Raw genomic sequence first — 22,032 nt, forward strand, 5'->3', positions numbered from 1 at the left:
GACCCCTCTCACCAGCACAGGTGTGCTGAACAGCAGGCCCCTCTCACCAGCACGGGTGTGCTGAACAGCAGGCCCCTCTCACCAGCACAGGTGTGCTGAACAGCAGTCCCATATCAAGTAGGGGCGAGCCAGCAGGTCACTGATGTGAAGCGACTGACCCGCCACCAAACTGGCATTGCTGTGCAAGCTGCAACGACGAGTGCCATTTCGCCAACTTACCACTACCTGCGTGTCGATGCTGCCACGGTGGGGTAATGGGATGATAACGCGCTGGACTCTCCATCTCCCAGGGCGCCGGAAGTTCATTAAACATTGGCACAAATTGCATGAAGCCCAACACCGCCCCTGTCCACTCTGCAGTGCAATAAATGGGTTAAAACCCCAGTTAGTCGACCGGCTGGTGGTGTGTGGCGGGGTAAAGTGTGGGTACTCCCATCTTTAACAAGACGGTGGGAGTACCCACACTTGGCGGGGTGTTGAATACCTCCCCTGGTATAAAGGAGGTCGTGGGTTCGACCCCGACGCTGACGCCTGCTGTATATTTGGAGTTTGTGTGTCTCTCTCCGGGTCCTTGGGTTGTTTTTCCTTTATATTTAGAATCAACATCACCACGCATTTAAGAGTATTTGGCTGCTATAAATGTCCACATGATTAGCTACTTCGTTGAGCTATCATTTATTGCCAGCTCGCTTCTGAATATAAGCTGTATAGCTCAATGGGCCTTACCTGGTAAAAAAAATGTATATATAGTAATAGTTTTAAATAGTTTGGCCAGCTTGGGAGAGTTAGGCCTGGAGCGTATTTGGCTCAACAGTTTACGCCTTTCCGCCAGCAATGGCACGGCCAAACAATTTCAGGGCCGCGCCTTTACTAAAAAAAAAGTGTTTGATCCTGCGAATCATGAAATCACTCATTGGAGGGGCGGCTGCCACCTGGGTCGCCCCGAGGCATCTCTCAAAACCAGCAGGCTGGCCCAGACACAGACACACAAACACACCCCGTCCACTAACGGCATTCTCCCCCACAGAATATCCAACCAACGCCCACAAACCCACCCGACCTGTTTACTGACGTGCAACCATTCGCTTGCTTTGTAATCTTTCTCTCTCTCTCACTCAGTCACAGACAGGCAGACTCCAACGCCTTCGCTCGCTCTGGGAACTGCAATAGCCCTTGTATGTGATAGTTGAATTTCGCGTTCACGTTAACCGATAGGAGTGTAACACAGTCAAGTACACACGTTACAGCTCATAGGCGAGCGCGCGCGTGTTGTGTTTTCCGCTGTGGAGTTGAGAGAGGCTCTGGGAAGATCTTGTTCTTATTCCTGGGGGCGTGCTGCCACTTTGGACGTGCGCGAACATGAGTCGACTCGAGCAACCCAAGTTCTGGCTGAAAACGGACGAAGGCTTTCTCAAGACAGTGCCTGCAGTCTGCATGCTCTTAGAAATAGTAGGTGCCCACGTGCATTCACCATGCTCACAAATACCCATGTGCCTGCACGTCGAGTTCCAGCCTTTGAAAGCTCAGCGCAGTGTTGTGGATGCTGCTCTGGTTTGGTTATAATTGATAGTAGCAGGTCGCCGGGTTCGATTCGAGTCGATCGCCCCGTGCGACAGTTAAAACAAAGGTGCAAGTATTTTTTTGTTTTATTTCAAATGCAGTACCCCTGCCTCTGTTCTCCCAGTGGTATGTACGTGTGTATGTTGAACTTCTTCCGCACCGTACACAGCCAACCGCGCTAATCGGAGGTTATAAATGGGTACACACACAACCAGTCGATTGGCAGGTGGCAGGTTACGTTTGGTGGGGTACTTACACCTCTTCCAAGACGTCTGGCCAGTGTGGAAGAGGAGGCCAAATCCCACTTGAGAGGGTGACTCTCTCTAGAGCGGCCTCCAGCGACGGCTTCTTCCGCCAGCAGTGGCGCGAGGAAAAAATTGCAGTGCTTCACCTTTACCTTCACGACAGTTTTGGAAAATGCAGAGACGCACGTTAATTTGCAAATTATTTCGAGCTCGGATGGTTTCACCGAGCAAGTCACGGCCCTCCTTAACGGTGAAAATCGCTGCTGTGGAAGTGCCAGGTGGCTTCGCGCTCGGACCACGAACCCAGCCAGCCCTGTCTGAGATTGTGTTTAAAACTCGTCTGGTCCCTGCTTCTCAACTCTCCCTCTCTCATCTCACTCCACTCCGCGGTGGCCGAGATGTTAACTCCCTCGCCTGGTATGCAGGAGATTCGTGCGTTCGATCCTGACCCTGACGCCTGTATATTTGGAGCTTGCACGTCTCTCTCGCCGTGGTCGCGTTTCCCTCCATATTTATAAACGTGCGTTTAGACTATTTGGCTGCTGTGCATTTCCACGTGAATAGCCACTTCGTTGAGCTATCATTTGTGGCCAGGCTGCTTCTGAAAAAATAACTATATAGCTCAGTGAGCCTTGGCTGGTAAAATAAAAACTAAGTTTAGTTTAGTAGTCTCCGGCCACGTTCTTTCCGCTCCAGCAGCAAAGGCCTCCTCCTTCCCACAAAGGCCACCCACGGTCCTCAATCTTCGTTCCGTGGAAGGAGGTTGGCACCTTCTTGAATTCTCTTCCCTCTTGAACTCTGTGCGGTTGAGTCTCTGCTGACCTTGCACAAGTGGAGACTGTAAGACCCCATTTATGTTCATGTGTACAGCGACGCATTTTATTATTTTCCTCCTCGTGAAGCGGCTGGAGATGCGGTTTCATGTAGACTCGGGATCTTTATTTAGACTGGAGGAGGAATCCGATGAGCTGTGAAGCTCTTTACTCACAGATGTCCAGCCTGAGAGGGTCCGCGAGTTACAATAACACTCGGCAAGTTGCCGCGGCCCATCGTTGGTGCGATTACCGCGATTAGCACGGTTGGCTGCGTCACTTGCATTCTGTCACTTGGATTTTATTGTAACCTGGAGTTCGAATCCGGGTTCTCGAGTGTAGTGACTTTATGCGTCTCATTCTGGCCACCAATGGCTGCACGTAAAAAAAAGCATGAAATATAGTTACGTTTAATTTAAATTTTGATTTAAAGCTTTCGTGACTGCAGTAATTCATATTCTTAGTTCTTTCGGTAAAGTCACGTTGAAGGGAAACAATAAAATAATACATATTTTTTTATTATTAAGGAAACAATAAAATAATACATATTTTATTATTTTATTGTTTCCCTCCAACGTGACTTTACCGAAAGAACTAAGAATACGTTTAATTTGTTTTATTCCTGCTCTGAGACGTAAACATCTCAGGATATTTGCCAATGCAACGAACACTTGGCAAGACGTTAAATTGGATGTAACCACATCTCGAAAACGTCAGTACAGAGCAGTGCGAAAACCGGGTGTTTGTTAGCACGGTTGGCTACGTACGGTGCGAAAGAAGTTCAACATACATACGTATATACAGCTCGTCGTCGGGCAGAGGAAATGAGGAAACTCTTTGAGCCTGTACTTGAATGGGTAGGGAGATTCATATTCTTGGTTCTTTCGGTAAAGTCACGAAGAAGGGAAACAATAAAATAATAAAAATATAAAACAATGAAATTCTCACGACGTTTCGACTGCAACACAAGCAATCATCATCAGGTGTGAAAATCACAGCAAGAAATTTAAAAAAAAGTGGCGGTTATTTTTAACGTAAGCACCACGGAGAGCGATTTGACAGTTTGTTCAGAAGGACGAGTCCATCTATGTTCAGAAAAGAGGAGGGGGGAGACGAAAATAATGGATGCGGTCTGAAAGCCACCGCAAGCGTGAATAATCAATTAAGACCCGAAATGGTTTATCAAATCCTTCCAATGATTGCTAAGCCAGAATCCATCTTCTTGGTTGAAATTGTGTTTGTATATGTGGATAGCCTCATGAACGAATCTCTCATGGTAGCCAGATGGCTTGCAGAGAACCTCTGCAGTCATGAAAGCTTTAAATCAAAATTTGGGTACGGAGAGTTGACAGCACGGATGTCTGTGAGCAGGGAGTTCCAGAGTGGATGGTGGCAAAGTAGACGGTGCAAACTGGTACTGGGCCATGGTCCACTGGGGGCCTTCGACAGATGCCTTGGTTGCTGGAGTGGAGAGTGTGTGGAGGGGCGGGGGGTAAAGTGGAATGAGAGGGGGTTGTGGAGGTATGGACAGGCAGTAGCGAGTCCACGCAGGGTCTTGCATACGGTGAGTGCGGTCTTGGAAATGATCTGGAATTGTATCGGGAGGCAGTGGGAGCGATCGCGTGAGTATCGGGGTGCTGTGGTCCCCGTTTGTGGGTTCGGGTGAGGAGTATGGCATTGGCATTTTGGGTCAACTGGAAATTTGAAGACGGAGGATTTGGGGCAGCCGTAGGGAAAATATTCTGACGTCGTTTTCTCTGACACAGGGGGATGCACAGCGAGCTGCAGATATTCAGCTGGGTAAAGGCCTCCTCAGACCGTGTCAGTCATGGGAATTGTTTGACCATACTTCACCATGCTGGTCTATACGGGTTGGTGATAGCCTTTCCACTGTGCTGCCATGTAACTGCCCCTACTGGACATGTATGAAAGAGCTTTGGAGCTCATCGGATTCCTCAACTACGAATAAATATTCTGATTCTGAACCAACAATCCACTTAGCGCCTGTGTGCACGCGGACCGAACGAATCGCTCCATGCATCTCGTGAGGTGGACGTCCTCTGGGACGCGTTCCATTCCTCGGCTGGCATTCCGTCATTACTCCGACCCATCGTCCATCATCCCGTGGAGGCGTGACGCGTCCCGCCCAAGCCTCACCTGGCTCAGACCTCACCTGGCTCAGACCTCACCTGGCTGGCACCTCACCTGGCTCGCTCCTCACCTGGCTCGCTCCTCACCTGGCTCGCTCCTCACCTGGCTCGCTCCTCACCTGGCTCGCACCTCACCTGGCTCGCTCCTCACCTGGCTCGCTCTTCACCTGCACCTCACCTGGCTCGCTCCTCACCTGGCTCGCACCTCACCTGCACCTCACCTCACCTCACCTGGCTCGCTCCTCACCTGGCTCACTCCTCACCTGGCTCGCTCCTCACCTGGCTCGCACCTCACCTGGCTCGCACCTCGCCTCACCTCGCCTGGCTCGCACCTCGCCTCACCTGCACCTCACCTGGCTCGCTCCTCACCTGGCTCGCTCCTCACCTGGCTCGCTCCTCACCTGGCTCGCTCTTCACCTGCACCTCACCTGGCTCGCTCCTCACCTGGCTCGCACCTCACCTGCACCTCACCTCACCTCACCTGGCTCGCTCCTCACCTGGCTCGCTCCTCACCTGGCTCACTCCTCACCTGGCTCGCACCTCACCTGCACCTCACCTCACCTCACCTGGCTCGCACCTCACCTGGCTCGCACCTCGCCTCACCTGGCTCGCACGTCGACATTCTAACGACTCGCAGCAGGGGACAGAATGAATGACAGTGTTAATTTTCAGACCCATATGTGGAGGAATTCGGGGTGGCTTTGCCCGAACAAGGACTGGGACTGGGAAAAAGCCATTGGTAACCTTTTTAGTCTGTTCGTCCGCTCATCGATCACCATTCAATATTAGCATAATTCATAATTCTGTCGAGGATTCATTCTGCTTCCCTCAACATGAACATAATGGACCACTATGTTCGGGGATTAATTCTGCCCATCAACGTGACCATAATTTATCGTTCATTCTGTCCGTGCATTCATGCTACACGTTGACATAATCGTCTCATTCTTTCTGTCGAGCAATTCATCGTACCCGTTTCCAGCGCGGACGGTTGAAGCCCCCGGCTGGAATGAATCGACGAGAAACCCGACCCCCCTGGAAAAACAACAGCGCGGGTTGCCTAACAACCTTGCAAGTGAGCCGCAGGCCCCTGTTTATACAGAAGTCCTTTTTGTATTTTATTATTTGTATCCATGTTTTGTCGAGCGCATCCACAGCTCCATCGGTTAGCGGCGGTTCCGAATTTATAATAAAAGCTGTACGCTTATTCGCGCCATCGAAGTTGTGGCTGTATTTTTTTTACAAAAAATGATCTTTCTCGATTTATTTCTGTATATTTATGTGGTAGTATATGGATAGTGAGTAACAGAGATGAACAGAGGGATAGATATGCGACAGTCCTCGACTTGCAGACGTAATTACTTTCTGTGACCCGTTCGTAAGTCGGAACACAATAATGCACTGTACTATATTTAAATACCCATACGATCAGTGTTATGAAATTTGTTACGGTTAAACAAAAAATTGAAGCATTCATAAACTCGTAAATAAGAAATATTGTACATTAACAATTTAACACTGTAAACAAAATACTGTACTGTATTTCAGAAAATTGTAACTATTGAAAAGTAAGAAATTATGAATGACAACGATAATTAGAATCCTGCTGCAGGGTCTGCTGTATGTAGATATGAAATATATTAGTTTGTGAGTCTTTCTGTAAGTACAGTATATGTATCTCTATGTGGGTCTCTGAAAGCTGGACACAAAAAACTACAAAAGCAACAGAAATGTGTGTTTTAAGAAAGTTTCATGGACGGACCCAAGATTATTAACATGAATGTTTTACAGATAGCAGCAGGGTACACAACAAAAAAATAAAAAAATAGAGAAAGGAATAGTTCGAGATCTTCAATACGTAATGAGAAAAATAGTTATTGGATTTAAATGTGTTTTGACTGGGGGAAATCATAGGTACAAGAAGCTGGGGTAGACAATGAATTAAGTTGCATGAGCAATTTGAACATAACGATGCCAAGTTAATGAGTGAATCTCATGTACAGAGCTCCATGGAAGAGAGACCACGATCGCCAACGTCTTTGAGAAAGGACGTGGCTCGCGTAGAGAGGGAGACAATTTTGTATTCGTCATCAGCCGCTGCTGGATGAAGACCTTTCCAAGCTCCCACCACCTCTCACGATTCCACATTGCAATAATCCACCTAGGAACCACACAAAGCGACGTATTCATTTGTTTCCAAACTTTTCGTTTATTCAGGTCCTCTGTTTGTAAGAGTTTGGATGACTGTGTCAGTAGAAGCTGATGCAGTCATCCAAATAAATGCCTTTTAATTGGCCACGAAACATTTGGCACATTGGCAATTGAAATAAATTAATTGCATCTTGTGGTCACGAGAGGTGGCAACGCCTTGGGGAGGCTTTTATCCAGCAGTGGATTGATCATGGTTGATGAAGATGGTGGTTATGACATGTACTAGTTATCAATATTACAAGTCATCCAGTGAAGCCTATTTTTAGTTCCCCCCCCACAATTGTATTGTAGTTGCACCATTACACACACGTGGATATGAAGGCAAGTTAGGGAAATAATGTTTCAGTGTTAAGAAAAGAAAGTTAACTTGGTGTTAAATGGACGTTGGCCAGTGGTCTATCCCAAGGGTCGGCAGCCTCCGGCTCTTTCAGGATTGCTCCGTGACGCGTTATTTATTCAGGACCCAGCATCTCGTATTCACCACACGGTGCATTGCGGCTCTTGAAATATTGAAGTGGTTTTTTTATTCGAAAAAAATGGAGTGGCAGCCACGGTACGGAATGTGATTGCGAGGATCTCCCCTGCGGAGACGGAACGAAGAAATCGTCTCGTGTGTCAGGTGGATTGTTTTACATTGCAGCACTGTGAGAGAAAGTGAGAGCTTGGGATGGGCTTCATCCAGCAGGTCACGGATCAAAGCTGATGATGATGATGATGATCATTCTTCTTGCGTATGGCAATATCTTCATGAGCTAAATGGCAATTTGAGTTTCGTGTGGCTTTGCTGTTACTTCTCCGTTCAATGAGCGCAGACTGCAGTGGTTTACGATACGGTCCATAGTTTGGGTTGCACGGCCACATCCGTACGACTGTGGTTTGTCTTTAATTTTCCGTTTAATGGTGATGATGATCGATGCTGTGTGCTGTTGGTGTCAATGTCGTAAGATGAAGATATTCACATTCGGATCTCTGCCTCCTGCGTCTAGAGAATGGGCCCCAACAGTGGATGCCACTAAATTACCACTGAGGTCATGTGAATTAGCATCATCGTCATCTACATTAAAGGCGCACCTTTCACATTCTCTGCACATATTGCTCATTGTATGTCAGAGCTGGAATTGAGCCAAATTAATAAAAAAAAATGTTAAATGGTGCCGTCATTGGCAACTGCACTAAGTTCATAAAATCACTTGAACTCGGTATAATCATGGGTATATGAAACCCAGATTTAAACCCAGGATTCTCAGCGGCACTAGTTCAGTGCTGTGGCCTCTGAGACACTGGCCACCTCACTGTTACGAATTCTTACTGCTTTTACCTTAGTTTGGCTCCATGAGTCCTAAGCATTTTCACTGAACCCAAAGCATCCTAGTGTCACCAAACCTAAGAATTGATCATGATTTGACTTCTATTTAGCCTTTTTAAACCCGCCTAGTTTGCATTGTTTCTCATTTCCCCTGTCTTGTCGATACAGCGTTAGCCTAAATATTAGCATCCAGTTTGAATTGATTAGCATAAAATATGAATAATTGTTTATTTCACGTGCCCAATTCTATGCATGCATACCGTGGGCGTGTGTGGGCTTTCTCCGGGTCTGCCGCTTGTCTCCCACGTCATTAAACAATTCAACGATTGGCTGAAAACATCAGAAAGTAAAAAGCCACTGGAGCAGGATCCTCCTTAAAAGAGTCCTTGAATCGATGATAGTGGATAAATGGATGCATCGTGATTTGCCTACTTCGAAACGGCTTACTTTGGCTCTTTGGGCAAAAGTTTCCGCATGGGAAGAGGCGCCATCGTGGTTAGTACACCGTACTATTAAAACAATAAACCAGAGTTAGACTCCCGGGCCACGGCTAACATCAGAAGCAAGTGATATCTAAACCAGCACTGTGCCTCTCCTAGGTCGACTCAGCCTTGAATGAGTACCTGGCGCGGCTTGCAAACATCATCACTGGGGAGACAAAGGCGGTCTGGGGGTGGTGTCTGGCCACCTCCCCCTCGTGTGCCATGCCGGCCTTCGTAGGTGCTCGCTAACAGCGCTTGCTCAAACAGTCTGTTCAAGGCTACACGGGTAATCTTTGCACTGCAAAGTGGAGCAGACAAACCGGTTGAGCTTCATTTCTTCGTGACGGCACTTGCCAAAGGTCCCTGCAGCACGCGATCTCTTCCTGGTTGCTTTATTAATGGGAAAATGCATCAAGTCAAAGATTTAGATCCCCCCCCTCCTCCATTCGTCTGTACAAAGGTGGAACGACTCGTCCATTCATTGATGAATATCGAGACTTTAAGCCAAACGTTCATCATCACAACTCTTGTTCATTGTCCCTTTCGATTTGTTCATGTTGTATGGCATCGGTTCACTCGGCCACAGCAGCAGCTATATAAGAAGCATCGGCATTCTACGCAATGATTAAAACCAACAAAAATAGGATAAATTGTTTAATCGAATTGTGACGATTCATCCATAGCTCTGGCGGTAGCATTTACACGACGCTTCATAAATCCCGCACCCGCCATGAGAATGTGGAAATTTTTGTAATTCGATCAAGGGTGGCCAAAAGCGATGAGCAACCGCTGGATGCGCGTTTGAGAGCGTGTGTGTCTGTGTGTGTGTCTGTGTGTGTGTAGGGGAGCGGTAGTGTAGCGGTTAGCACGCTGCGCTATGAACCTGGCGACGGGTTCGATTCCCGCTCACGGCCAACACCAGTGACGATTATCTGAACCGGTCCCGGGCCTCCCTTAAGTCGACTCAGCCTCAAATGAGTACCTGGTGCGGTGTGTAAACATCGCCACTAGGGATACAAAGGCGGTCGGGCGTGGTGCTGGCCACCCACCCCCTCGTGTACCGTTCCGGCCTTCATAGGTGCTCGCTAACAGCACTTGCCCCTACAGTCTGTTACAGGCTATATGAGGGGTCTTTGTCTTTGTTGTGTCTGTGTGTGTCTGTGTGTGTCTGTGTGTGTATGTGTCTGCGTGTGTGTCTGTCTAAGAAGGGAGACCGCACAGACTGTAACAACTACAGGGGCATCTCACTCCTCAGTGTGCCGGGAAATGTTCTGGCAAGGATTATTCAACATCGCCTTGCCAGGCACGCTGAGGAGAGGCTTGCGGAGCCCCAATGTGGTTTCAGGAAAGGGCGGTCCTGCACAGATGCCATGTTTTATGTCCGTCTGCTACAGCAAGACCTACATCTCTGCTTTATTGACCTGGTCAAGGCCTATGATACCATCAGTAGGCCGTGGCTCTGGGTTGTTCTTTGTGCTTTTGGAGTACCTGACCCTCTGCTCACGATCATTAAGGACCTTCATGATGGTGAGCGGGCCCGGGTAAAACTACGTGGCCGGGAGTCAGAGCCATTCCCTGTACACCTTGGGGTGCGACAGGGATGTCCTCTGGCTCCCACATTATTTAACATCTATTTTGACCACGTAGTTCGTGAAGCCTTCAATAGCTGTACCGGGGGAATCTCCATATGGTACAGATATAATGGGAGGCTGATCGATGCCCGGATGCGGTCAAGGGATGGCTCCCTATTGCTCAACCACGTTATGTATGCCGATGATTAGGTAATAGCTGCTCATTCAGAGGAGGAGTTGGAGACGCTGCTGCTGAGACTGGAGCGTGCCACTAAGAGATGGGGCCTTACCATCGGCCCCACCAAAACTAAGCACCTGCCTGGGTATTTTGTACCATCGGACACTCCAACCCCACAACTCCCAATCGGTGATGGGGCAGTTGTGGAGAGAGTGGAGAGTTTCCCATACCTGGGCAGTGTGCTTATGACCGGCTCCAGTTTAACAGCAGAAGTCTCACTCCTAATCAGTCGAGCGGCAATATCTTTTCATCGGTTGCGTAACGCTGTGTGGAAGCTACCTGGTCTGTCACTCCGCACTAAGCTTCAGGTCTTCTCGACCACAGTCATTCCCTCCCTTCTCTACACTTGCGAAACGTGGACCTCCCTAATGGAACATCTTCGCCGGTTAGAAAAATTTAGGCTGGCCTGCCTACGATCCATCCTGGGTTTAACTAGGCTGGATTGTGTGAGGAGCTCACAAATCCTTGAAAGATCTGGGCACGGTCCCATCGGTGAGCTCCTCCGGCAGGCAAGGCTGCGTTGGCTGGGTCATGTAGCCCGCATGCCCAGCCACCGCATGCCGAAACAGCTTTTGTTCGGCCGGATCGAGGGGGCTAAATGGGCGCGGCACGGGCTAGAGAAGAGATGGAGTGACGTGGTACAGGAGGACGTGGAGCTGAGTGGACTTGCCGATGACTGGTACCAGCGGTGTCAAGATCGGCCTCTATGGAGGAGGCTCGTGAAGGACGCTACTGGGCAGTTGGAGGCAGTCGCCCTCCAACAACAACGGAGGGCGGAGGAGTGACGCTCACAACAACGAGCGGAGCGCCGGGTGGCTAAAGCACAGCAGGTTGGCACAGTAGGGGGCACAGGTCGTGCATCAGCCAGTCATCTCAGTCAGTCGACCCGTGGCACCTGGGTCTGCCCTGTGACCTCCTGCCAGCGGGCGTTCGACACTTCACGTGGCCTCAAGGTGCACATGGCCTGGCACAAGCGTCGTGGTGACGTCACCGCCACTTAGTGGCGAATGGCGGTTGTTGTTGTCTGCATGTGTGTCTGTATGTTGACTAAGCCTCAAATGAGTACCTGGTGCGGTGTGTAAACACCGCAACTCGGGAGACAAAGGCGGCTGCGCATGGTGCAGGGGCGGGGTTGCCCCATGTGGAGTGACGTCACCCGCTAATGGTTATCGGGGAGGGGTGCGGCATGTGGAGTGACGTCACCCGCTCATGATTATTAATGAGGGGGGCCTCATGTGGAGTGACGTCACGCGCGGGATACACACACACATGTTTGGCTTATTATGTGTTCTGTATGTATGTGTTTGTCGTTAGTGGTGGCGCTATGGTTACGGCACTGTGCTACGAACCTGGCGACCCGAGTTTCATTCCCGCTCGTGGCCAATACCAGTGGCAAATATCTGAACCGGTGCTGAGCCTCCCCTAGGTTGACTAAACCTTTAAATAGTACAGTACCTGGCGCAGTGCGTAAATATCAGCAGTGAGGAGACAAAGGTGGTCGGTCATGGTGCTAGCCACCCACCACCCTCGTTTGCCATCCCGGCCTTAATCGGTGTTCCATAACAGCACTCGCACCACAACCATCGCTAATCCCTGGCCAAATAGTCATGAGACTCATTGCTGCTCTCCTGGGTAAACACGCATAATGACAATGATGATGATCATGACAATGACGACAATGATAACAACGCTGCTGCTGATGATGATGATGCTGATGATGCTGCTGCTGCTGCTGCTGTTGTGCAGGTTCTGGGGCTGGTGGTGTGGGCCCTGGTGGCCGCGACCCCTTACAAGCGCGAGCCGCCGCTGGGCTTCGTGGTGTGCGTCGCCATCACCTTCTGGATCCTCACCATCTTCATGTTCATCATCTACATCGCAGAGCTCTACCGCCACATGGTGCAGAAGCGCTGGCTGCTGCTGGTGAGCTCGCTGGACGCGCGTGCCGAGACCACGTCCCCCCGGCACACGCTATGGGGAGCGCCCGCGGCACCCACGTGTCCGGACGTGGTTCCGCTGAATTCAGTTTGGTGGTATAAGTGTAATCATAATGAACTAACCTAAAGGATTTTTTTTTTAATTTTACCACGTAATGCCCACTGTGCTATTTCTGAGAAGCGACCTGGCCACAAATGATGGCTTAACAAAGTGGCTTATCACGTGGACATTTATAGCAGCCAAATACTCTAAATGCATTTTGATTCTCAATATGAGAGGAAACACCAGAGGACCCAGGGAGAGAGTTCAGTTGATTTATGAGGAGGTATAGCCCTGTGAGCCATGCGGCTCTTGAATCGGGTGCAACCGCAACAAACAAAAACATGAACAGAAAAATCCAGAAAAAAAAACAGCAAAGACTTCCAGAAAAAGCACCGCATATCAACGCTGTGTGCAAAAATCCCAGTGGGACATGCAAACTCAAAAGATACAGGTATCGGAATCAAACCCATGACCTCCTGCATACTAGGTGAGGTAGTTAATATCTCCCCACTGGAGTGATAATACTAAAGATTACACTGATTTACATTTGTAAGGCACATTTCATTGCATATACTGGATGTCGTGTGCTGGCTTGCAGAAATATTTTCCGGTTTGTCCAACTGGAAAGATGAAATTAAGTCTCCGTGCCTACCACTTCGAATCGGCCCACTAACGATGTTGCACTTGCGTGAACGTACACGCGAACCCCCCCCCTCCCCCCCGCATTGTGGTGAAGTATGGTCAAACAACCGCCGTGACCAACGCGGCATGGGCAGCCATTCATCCAGCAGCATTTCGACACGGCTGTGAATTAGCAGTTGTTATTGCACATGTGTACGCACGGATGTACTCTTGCACATCCATGCATACATACGCACGTGCGCACACCAACGTATGCAATCACACACACACACATTTGCACGCAACAAAGACGAAGATCCCCCGTGTAGCCTTAACGGACTGTTGGGGCAAGTGCTGTTCGCGAGCACCTATGAAGGCCGACACGACACACGAGGGGGTAGGTGGCCAACCATTCCCAGCCGCCTTTGTCTCCCTTATATATATTTACACTCTGCACCAGGTACTAATTTGAAGCCGAGTCGACCTAGGGGTGGCCCAGGGCCGGTTCAGAAAATCGTCACTTGTGTTGGCCGTGAGCGGGAATCGAACTCGGGCCCCCCGGGTTCGTAGCACAGCGTGCTAATCGCTACTATACCGCTCCCTACACACGTGCAAACAACAACAATAACCGCCACTCGCCACTAAGTGGCGGTGACATCACCACGACGAATGTGCCAGGCCATGTGCACCTTGAGGCCATGTGAAGTGTCGAATGCCCGCTGGCAGGAGGTCACGGGGCAGACCCAGATGCCACGGGTCGACTGAATGAGATGACCGAGATGACTGGCTGATGCACCACCTGTGCCCCCTACTGTGCCAACTTGCTGTGCTTTAGCCACCCGGCGCTCCGCTCGTTGTTGTGAGCGTCACTCCTCCGCCCTCCGTTGTTGTTGGAGGGCGACTGCCTCCAACTGCCCAGTAGCGTCCTTCACGAGCCTCCTCCACAGAGGCCGATCTTGACACCGCTGGTACCAGTCATCGGCAAGTCCACTCAGCTCCAGATTCTCCTGCACCACGTCACTCCATCTCTTCTCTAGCCCATGCCGCGCCCGTTTAGCCCCCTCGATCCGGCCGAACAAAAGCACACACACACATGCACACGCGCGCACACAACGCCACAGACGCACAAACACACGCACAAAAATGCACACACAGCACAAAAAAAAACATCCCTGATTGTACATCCACAAATCTTTAGGCATATATTTACTCAGACGACTGCTGGTGTATAATTTAGCGAAGTAATTCGACTGATTAGAGGAATTTTCAGGGAGAGGGGTTTAAATTTGGATTCATTACAAATGCGCGAGTCACTTTCGGGCCATGGAGCAATTTCCTGAGCCCTCATTTTCTGCGCTCCTCCTTCACGACCACCACGGAGATTATTTCGCTCGCTGTGCCTCGGTTTGTCTGGCCCCAGGGGTTTTGTGATGGGGCCGGGTGTCTCTCAGCAGTCGCAGTGATTTCCTGCTTCTAACGAGCATTCGAAGCCAGTCCTTACCTGTTTATACACCACGCGAGGTATTCATTTAAGGCTGAGGCGACCTAGGGGAGGCCCAACGACTAGTTCAGATATTTGGAACGTGTTTGCCCGTGAGCAGGAATTGAACTTGGGCCGTCGAGTTTGTAGCGCAGTGCGCTAACCACTGCGCCATCCACTCCGAGACAAAGGCGGCCAGGCGTGGTGCTGGCCACCCACCCCTTCGTGTGCTGTGCCGACCTTCACAGGTGCTGCTCACGAACAGCGCTCGCCTCAACCGTCTGTTCAAAGGCTATATGTGGCATCTTTAGCTTTGGCTTTGCTCTCCATGCACACACATGCACAAAAAAACAAAGACAAAGATTACCCGTATAGCTTTAACATATAGTTGGGGCAAGTGCTGTTAGTGAGCACTCAATTGAGTCGACCGAGGTGAGGCCCGTGTCCAGTTCAGATAATCGCCACTGATGTTGGCCATGAGCTGGACTCAAACTCGAGTTACCGGGTTCGTATTGCAGCACGCTAACCTCTACACTACCGCTCCCTGTGCACACACACACACAAGATGATGTCCGTGCGCTCCTAACGTTGTCTCCGCTCCCTTCTGCTGCTGTCCTACCGCGTCCTGGCCTCTCCCCCCCCCCCCCCCCCCGTGCCTTTCGCAGGGCTTGCTCTTCAACGCGTGCGCCGTGTGCTTCTACTTCGCGGCCGCCGTGGTCGAGGCGATGCAGTCGAGCCGCATCGCCCGTGAGCAGGGGGATCAGCAGGGGATCTACATCGCGGCCGCGGTGAGCTCCTCGACGACGAGCGACGCTCGCGACGCTCGTCTTGGTGCAGTGGAGCTCCACGAAGGTGGCTCGGCTATGGCACGAGGTGGTGGAGCGGCTGCGATGATGCCCGTTGATGGGGTTTTTTTTTTTAAACGCAATCGCTGAGCAACGTGGCCCAGGGGGCCCAGTACGACTGCGCCAGTGGTGGCAGCAGTAGCGACATCAGCCACATCATCACCACTGTCAATGTCAGTGTCTTGGCATCAGCATGAATTAGCCGCAGCTGTCTGCGTGGTTGAGTGGCGGATCCAAACCTCGAAAATGCATTGAATGTTTCTATTATTAATTTTAACGTAGGGGGGACCCTGTTTATAAAGTTTGACATTTTGGGACTCCCCCTGCCTCCCTGCCCCCCTGCCACCACCTGCACCCCTGGTATGTTTCTAGACACTCGTTTGGCATTGCTACACATGGAATATTTGTCTGTGTGTGGTGTGTGCGTGTGGGGTGTGTTTGTGTGTGCACAGGTTATTGCCTTCGTGGTCACTTGCTGCTACTGCATCAACCTTGGGTTCAGCTTCCGGGCGTGGAGATCGGCCTAATGACCTCGTGACCTTTCCACCCCCCCCCCCTGTCCCCCCACCCCTCCCCCTGTCCCCTCAACCACAACCTCCACAACCCCAACTCAAATGTGGACACACAAAGTCAAGTCAAAGAGTCTCGCTCTCAACACAAGGTGTGGGGTGGTGCACATCTCCATTGGCGATGCTGAACCATTGGTGGAAATTCCACATTCATATGACAGGACCAAGTATTGTCTATAGAAGATCCACTTTTGACTTCCCACAAAGTGGTACTCAATTGATCGACCCTGCAGATATGATTATGAATGCGACGATTTGTTAATTCAAGTGATCTGACCAGAGAGTCTGTTTTATCTTTTGTTTCTCAATTCCTCCTCTACTTCACTGCAGATAAATAAAGAGGCACGCTCACAAAACATCGGTACAAACCGAAGCTTCTCTCCAGAATTAGCAAAGTGGTTTTGTGTCTGTTGCATGGTTATGTGACTGTGATGACATCAGTGACCTGTTGTATGTATTCAACAGACCTGAGCTCAATATCGCGGCCGTAGCGAACGCCAGTGGCTCTAGGCCTACTCGGCCTAAAGTGCATACCTGGTGCAGTGTTTTAATATCACATGTTGGGGCGACAAAGGTGGCCCCGGACGAGATACTGACCACACCACCTCGTCATGCACATTGCCAGTGTGAGGTGAATCTAGCTAAAACATTTTTTATCCTTTTTAACTAAACATTTTTTATTTTAGCAGGAAAGGCCGACTGAGCTATGCAGCTCTTTTTCAGAAGTGACCTGGCGACAACTGATAGCTCAATAAAGTGGCTTGTCATATGGAAATGTATAGCAGCCAAATACTCTAAGCGTGTGTTTCTAAACGTGGAGGGAAAAACTGGAGGACTCTGAGAGAAGTCCATGTGACCACGTGGAGAGAGACACGCAAACGCCAAATATACAGGCGTCGGGGGTCAGGATCCAACCCACTATCTCCTGTATACCGAGTGAGGTAGTTAACATCATGCGATCTTGGCATCACAAGCTTGTGAGGTAGGATTGTGACTCGCGTAGAATTCAGAATCCTATTATTGTTGTTATTTCAAACCCCCACGTGATTGTTTAACCCCCCCTCCCCCACCTAGTTTTGCTAAGTGATTGGGTCATACTTCCACGAGAGGATTAATTGTTACAATAGAATGTGTACCCCAGCGTTCAAATAATATGTAAAATTCTCAATCCCTGGATGAAAATGCTATGGGGGTAGAAATATTATCTCAAACCGGTCTTACACTCGATAGAGCTAAAGAGAGGAGTGTTGTCTTTTGAAGTCTATCTGCCAGTTATCAGTCTCTTAGCCTATCCATAACACCTGTGCCTGCTCCATTACTTGTCATGTGCACCTAGCCTGGCACAAACACCCTTGTAACATGTGAAGTGGTGAGTGGCAGCAGTTGTGTGTGCTTGGATGGTTAAAGCAATGCTATGACCTAAACCACCACCGTTCCCTTCCCTAGCAATGATGAACAACAGTGGAACCTATTAACCTTTGAACCTGCCCTGAATTTTCCCAGACGTTAACTCAGCCTATTGCGTGACTTGCACTATTGCCTGACTTGCCAGCCTTCATGAGTGCTCGCTAACAGCACTTGCCATATCGTTATGTATAGTTAAATAGGAGGTATTCGCAAGCGTGCGTGGTTTAGGGCTGAGGAGTTTTAAATGGGGCATGTTGTGTGCGTGAATGTGGGAGCAATGGTTGTCGTGAAGGGTCGCGGTTAGCGCTACGCTGCGCTATGAACCTGGCGTCCCGAGTTCGAATCCCGCTCACGGCCAACACCAGTGACAATTATTCGAACCGATCCTGGGCCTCCCCGAGGTCAACTCAGCCATAAATGAGTACCTGGTGCGGTGTGCAAACATCGCTACTGGGGAGACAAAGGCGGCCGGGCGTGGTGTTTGCTACCCACCCCCTTGTGCGCCGTGCCGGCCCTCATAAGTGCTAGTTCACAGCACTTGCCCCAAACAGTCTGTTACAGGCTATACGGGGGATCTTTTATGTCTTATTGTTGTGCTTGATAGGTCAATGGAAAAATTAGTCAATGCGGATGCATGCTCATCACTGTAGCTGCATATTTCAGTTTGGGTTTTTTTATTCGAATACAGTATTTTTAAAGTATATTATTTTCTTTGTTTTGCCAATGTCCATTCCAACACCACCATCGCCGCTTTGGTACATATGCAATCGGAGCCATGTTGAATTTTTTTTTTTACAAATCCTTCATATGTCTCTTGTCACTCATTTCTGCAAAAAATAAATTTTGAAAAATTCAAGGAACGTGTTCCCTGTGCCCTTGTGTTTGTCTGTGTGCGCACGTTTCCCACCTTGATTATCATTCCCCCGCACCGTCAATTAGCACGATTGCCTACGTACGGTGTGATAGAAGTTCAACATGGTACATGCATGCATCAGCACACTGGTCAATTCCGTCATGTCTTTCCTCGCAGTGTCCTCAAAATACCGGGCGAATGCAGGGGCTGGGGCTATCCAAAAACCCCGGTATTTTCACGGAGACCCAACTGAGCGTGTTTACAGCTGGTGATGCGATTTAGATATGTTTTTTATATATTAGATGCCAATGTGACAAGCGATGTGTGTATGTTGAGTCATTGAGTCGGGCTGGGCCATGACTGGTGCCAAGGACACAAGCCCACAACTGTTCATGCAGCCAATCGGAGTGCACATACTTCGGTTGTTCTTGAATGATCGCTACAACGACAAACATTTACCTTTATTTAAGAACGCACAATAAAAAAAGCAGTACCATATTCTTTGATTCTTTCGGTAAAGTCACGTAGATATAAACAATAATACAAATAAAGCGGTTGTCATCACGACCGCTTGTGTTGCGATCGAAACGTCGTGATATTTTTAATCACTTTATTTTTATTATATTTTTTTCGATCTGCGTGACTTTATAGAAAGAACAAAGAATATTAATTCCTGCCGTCACGAAAGTTTTAAGTCAAAATTTAAAAGCAGCACCGTTTCGCTTTTAAAGCCCACCTCTTTCATATCGCCCATCCTCGTTCCTCCACTTGCACCTCCACGCCTTCCTGTTCCTCCTCTATCGAACTTTCGTGATCCCTAAGAACTCCTCTATCGCTGTCATTCACTCCTCAATCCTTGTAGCACGCCCCTGTCAACCACATCAATCCATTCTGCGTCACCGTTTTGTAGGCTACGTCAAGCGCCTCGAGTGAAGGCGCTCAATAAATCTAAATTGTATTTGATTCTGTCTGAGAAATCCTAAGAGCTGAAAAACACGATTTGAAGTCTTCGTGACTGCTTGGTTCTTTCGGTAAAGTCGCGTAGGTATAAAATAAAAAAAAAATAATCACGACGTTTCGGACACAACACAGACGTCACCATGCTGCTCTATTTAAGACCGGGAGCAAGTGAGGGCTTTACCATTCTGGCGAATTGCCCGATGCTGCTGGGTGTAATTACCAGCGAAACGTCGTACTCGAATTTTAAATGATGTTGATTCACTCTTCAACACACCGGTGGGCTAAAGTAGTGAGCTATTTGTCCTTTGTAAACGTGACACATTTTTTACTATTTGGCCGTGTCGGGTGGTGGAGGGTTACGACACATTTATAAATAACGCGATCTAACCCAAAAACCTTTATTATGAATAATATTGGTCGCGAAAGCCTACGTGTTAAACACAGGCACTTGTTTCTTGATGTTGTTGTCCCGCCTGATGATGGACGCTTGTGTTGCGCCCGAAACGTCGTGATTTAATTTATTTTTTATTTTATACCTACATGACTTTACCGAAAGGACTAAAGAATACTTATTGAAGTCCCAGAGTGACGAGCCAATTTTGTAACGCACACAATCCACTGCTGCTGCGCTGGTTAAGTTGGAGTACAAAACTAAACTGCGGTGGCAACGATTGTTACCTTGCTTCATGCGCTGCTTTTTTTAAATTTAGTTCGTTATTTTTCAGTACCTCCGATTAGCACGGTAGTCTACGTACGGCGCGAAAGAAGTTCAACATACATACAAGTAAGGGACGTGAGATCTTAAGAGGAAAGGAATATTGGGGAAACAAGGAGATATGGTAATGGGGCGAGGGGTTATGTAAAAGAGAACATGATTCTGTGACAGGAGGGGGGGGGGTACATTGGAGTGAAGAGTATGGTGGAGAAGAGTCAAAATCTGGTGTAGCATTAAGAGAGGGGGACAGGGAAAGTCGAGAAGGTAGATCACGCTGAAAATGCAATGAAGTCGGAGTAAAGCCGAGCCACGTTCAATGTGCAAATGTAGCAGGTGAGCCAATGACCAGCGAATATAGTGGTCGGCGAACACACAAACTGGTACGGAACAAAACGCTAATGGGTAGGCTTCACATCAGTATAATACTGTACCACACATCCGCTCCAGCGTCTTCGAGGAGAAATGTCAAAGCCAGGAGTTGCGATGATTGGGTCTCGAATGAGACCGCGGTTGATCCTGGTCCGTCCGCGTTGTTCCACTCTGTTCGCCGGCGGTCTTCTGGAATGGTGGCAGCAGCAGCAGCAGCGGTGGCGGCGGGGAAGGCTGCCTGGGAAAACTCACATCACCGTCCCCGTCTGTTTTCGGACTCCGAATTCGTCAGTGCCAATGTTCCCAGGGTCTTTAACCTCCCCGTTGACAGCCACGCAGCCCCACACGCTGCGGTGACTTCCCCGCCTGTCGCGAGCGAGTGAATCTTGTATGAAAAGCCAGTCCCGGGTGACGACAGCCAGGGGTTTTTTTTCCAACCCAGTCAAGTGACCCACGGCTGTCAAGGTTGATCGACACAGCCGGTGTGACACTGGGCGCCAAGTTTCAGGGATCCAACCACTCGCTCTCTACTCAGGCGCTTGCCTGTCCCGTGCCGCTAAAGGGCAACACTCGCACCAACCAGTCCTACCATCTCATTCCCTCCATTCTTCCTCACTCCTGTCTCCTCTGCCTCGCAACCTCTGGGTCATCTTCAACTCCTCTCTCTCCAACCACAGCTCTGCCACTGCCCGCACTCGCCGCTGTCACATTCAACATACCGCAAAATCCGTCCCTTCATCTCTCTCTCTCTGCTGTTAAACTCCCGATTCACTCCCTCGTGCTCACTCATCTAGACGACTGCAACCTTCTTCTCAGCCTTCCTGCCTACACCTTAACTCCTTTCCAACAACAGATACAACATGCCCGAGCCCGGATCATTTTTAACCTCCCATCACAATTCCCACACCTCTGCTCGACTTTCTCAACTCCACTGGCTCCCTGTCTCTACCATCGCTGTCCGTTTACATGTCTCGCTCTCTTTTATAAATCCCTCCGTGGTCTCTTTGCCCCTGCTTTTATGGTTTCTCTCATCTCGTACTACTCTGTCCTATCCAATCCTCTTCGCTCCCAGTCTCCACCTGTTTTTCTCTGTGCCTCCCTCGCCCTGCGCCCAGTCTCACTCTCTCACTCCTTTCCCCAGCTTGCTCCCCTACACTGGAACAAACTCCCACTGCAGATAACAACAATCATATTCCATTCCTCCCGTAAAACGAATATCTTCTCTCTACCCCATCCTGCGACTGCTACTCCCTGGGGTGTCACAATTAAAGTCACGTGTTGCCTGTTAGACACCATGTTTTTTTTGCTCACGTTATATTTTACTAATTTATTTTGCAGTAAAAAAAACGTTAGCAGGAGCTCTTAATGGGTTGAAAACATTGCACACCTGGATATCTTTCGTTTGGTAATGTTCCACTTCGTTTGAACCCTTTTACTGCTTAGTCTTTGTACATATACAGCCATTTTCTTCAATCCGCAGCCTTTACAGTCTGTGTGGTTATAGGAGTTATTTAACTATACTTAACTGTAGATACGATTCATATAGTAATATTTAACGTTATTTATTTCATATAAATTGTGTTGTTGGTCATATTGTTGTAAAAAAATGTTTTGTCACAGACAGCATTTCAATGCCACATTCCAGGAAACCGGAGTCACCT

At 49.1% G+C, this 22,032-nt stretch overlaps 1 protein-coding gene across 1 annotated transcript; it reads left to right on the top strand.

Annotated features, from left to right (window-relative positions):
• Positions 1-949: 949 nt before the first annotated feature.
• On the top strand, positions 950-18,330 carry LOC116952083 (CKLF-like MARVEL transmembrane domain-containing protein 8). The gene is made up of 4 exons (XM_032971126.2): positions 950-1,449; positions 12,322-12,495; positions 15,319-15,441; positions 15,951-18,330. The coding sequence occupies exons 1-4, from the start codon at positions 1,360-1,362 to the stop codon at positions 16,023-16,025; spliced, it is 462 nt and encodes a 153-aa protein (XP_032827017.1). The 5' UTR covers positions 950-1,359; the 3' UTR covers positions 16,026-18,330.
• Positions 18,331-22,032: the final 3,702 nt, after the last annotated feature.

This window comes from Petromyzon marinus, chromosome 45 (genome assembly GCF_048934315.1).
Source record: "Petromyzon marinus isolate PM22_M1 ecotype Great Lakes invasive population chromosome 45, UKy_Petmar_22M1.pri1.0, whole genome shotgun sequence".
Taxonomy (NCBI): domain Eukaryota; kingdom Metazoa; phylum Chordata; class Hyperoartia; order Petromyzontiformes; family Petromyzontidae; genus Petromyzon; species Petromyzon marinus.

What these genes read in the sequence shown, in the direction of transcription:
- LOC116952083 (XM_032971126.2), top strand. Translation starts at nt 1,360, where the DNA reads ATGAGTCGACTCGAGCAACCCAAGTTCTGGCTGAAAACGGACGAAGGC. An exon ending in AGAAGCGCTGGCTGCTGCTG is followed by an intron (nt 12,496 to 15,318) that starts GTGAGCTCGCTG and finishes TGCCTTTCGCAG; the next exon opens with GGCTTGCTCTTCAACGCGTG. An exon ending in GGATCTACATCGCGGCCGCG is followed by an intron (nt 15,442 to 15,950) that starts GTGAGCTCCTCG and finishes GTGTGTGCACAG; the next exon opens with GTTATTGCCTTCGTGGTCAC.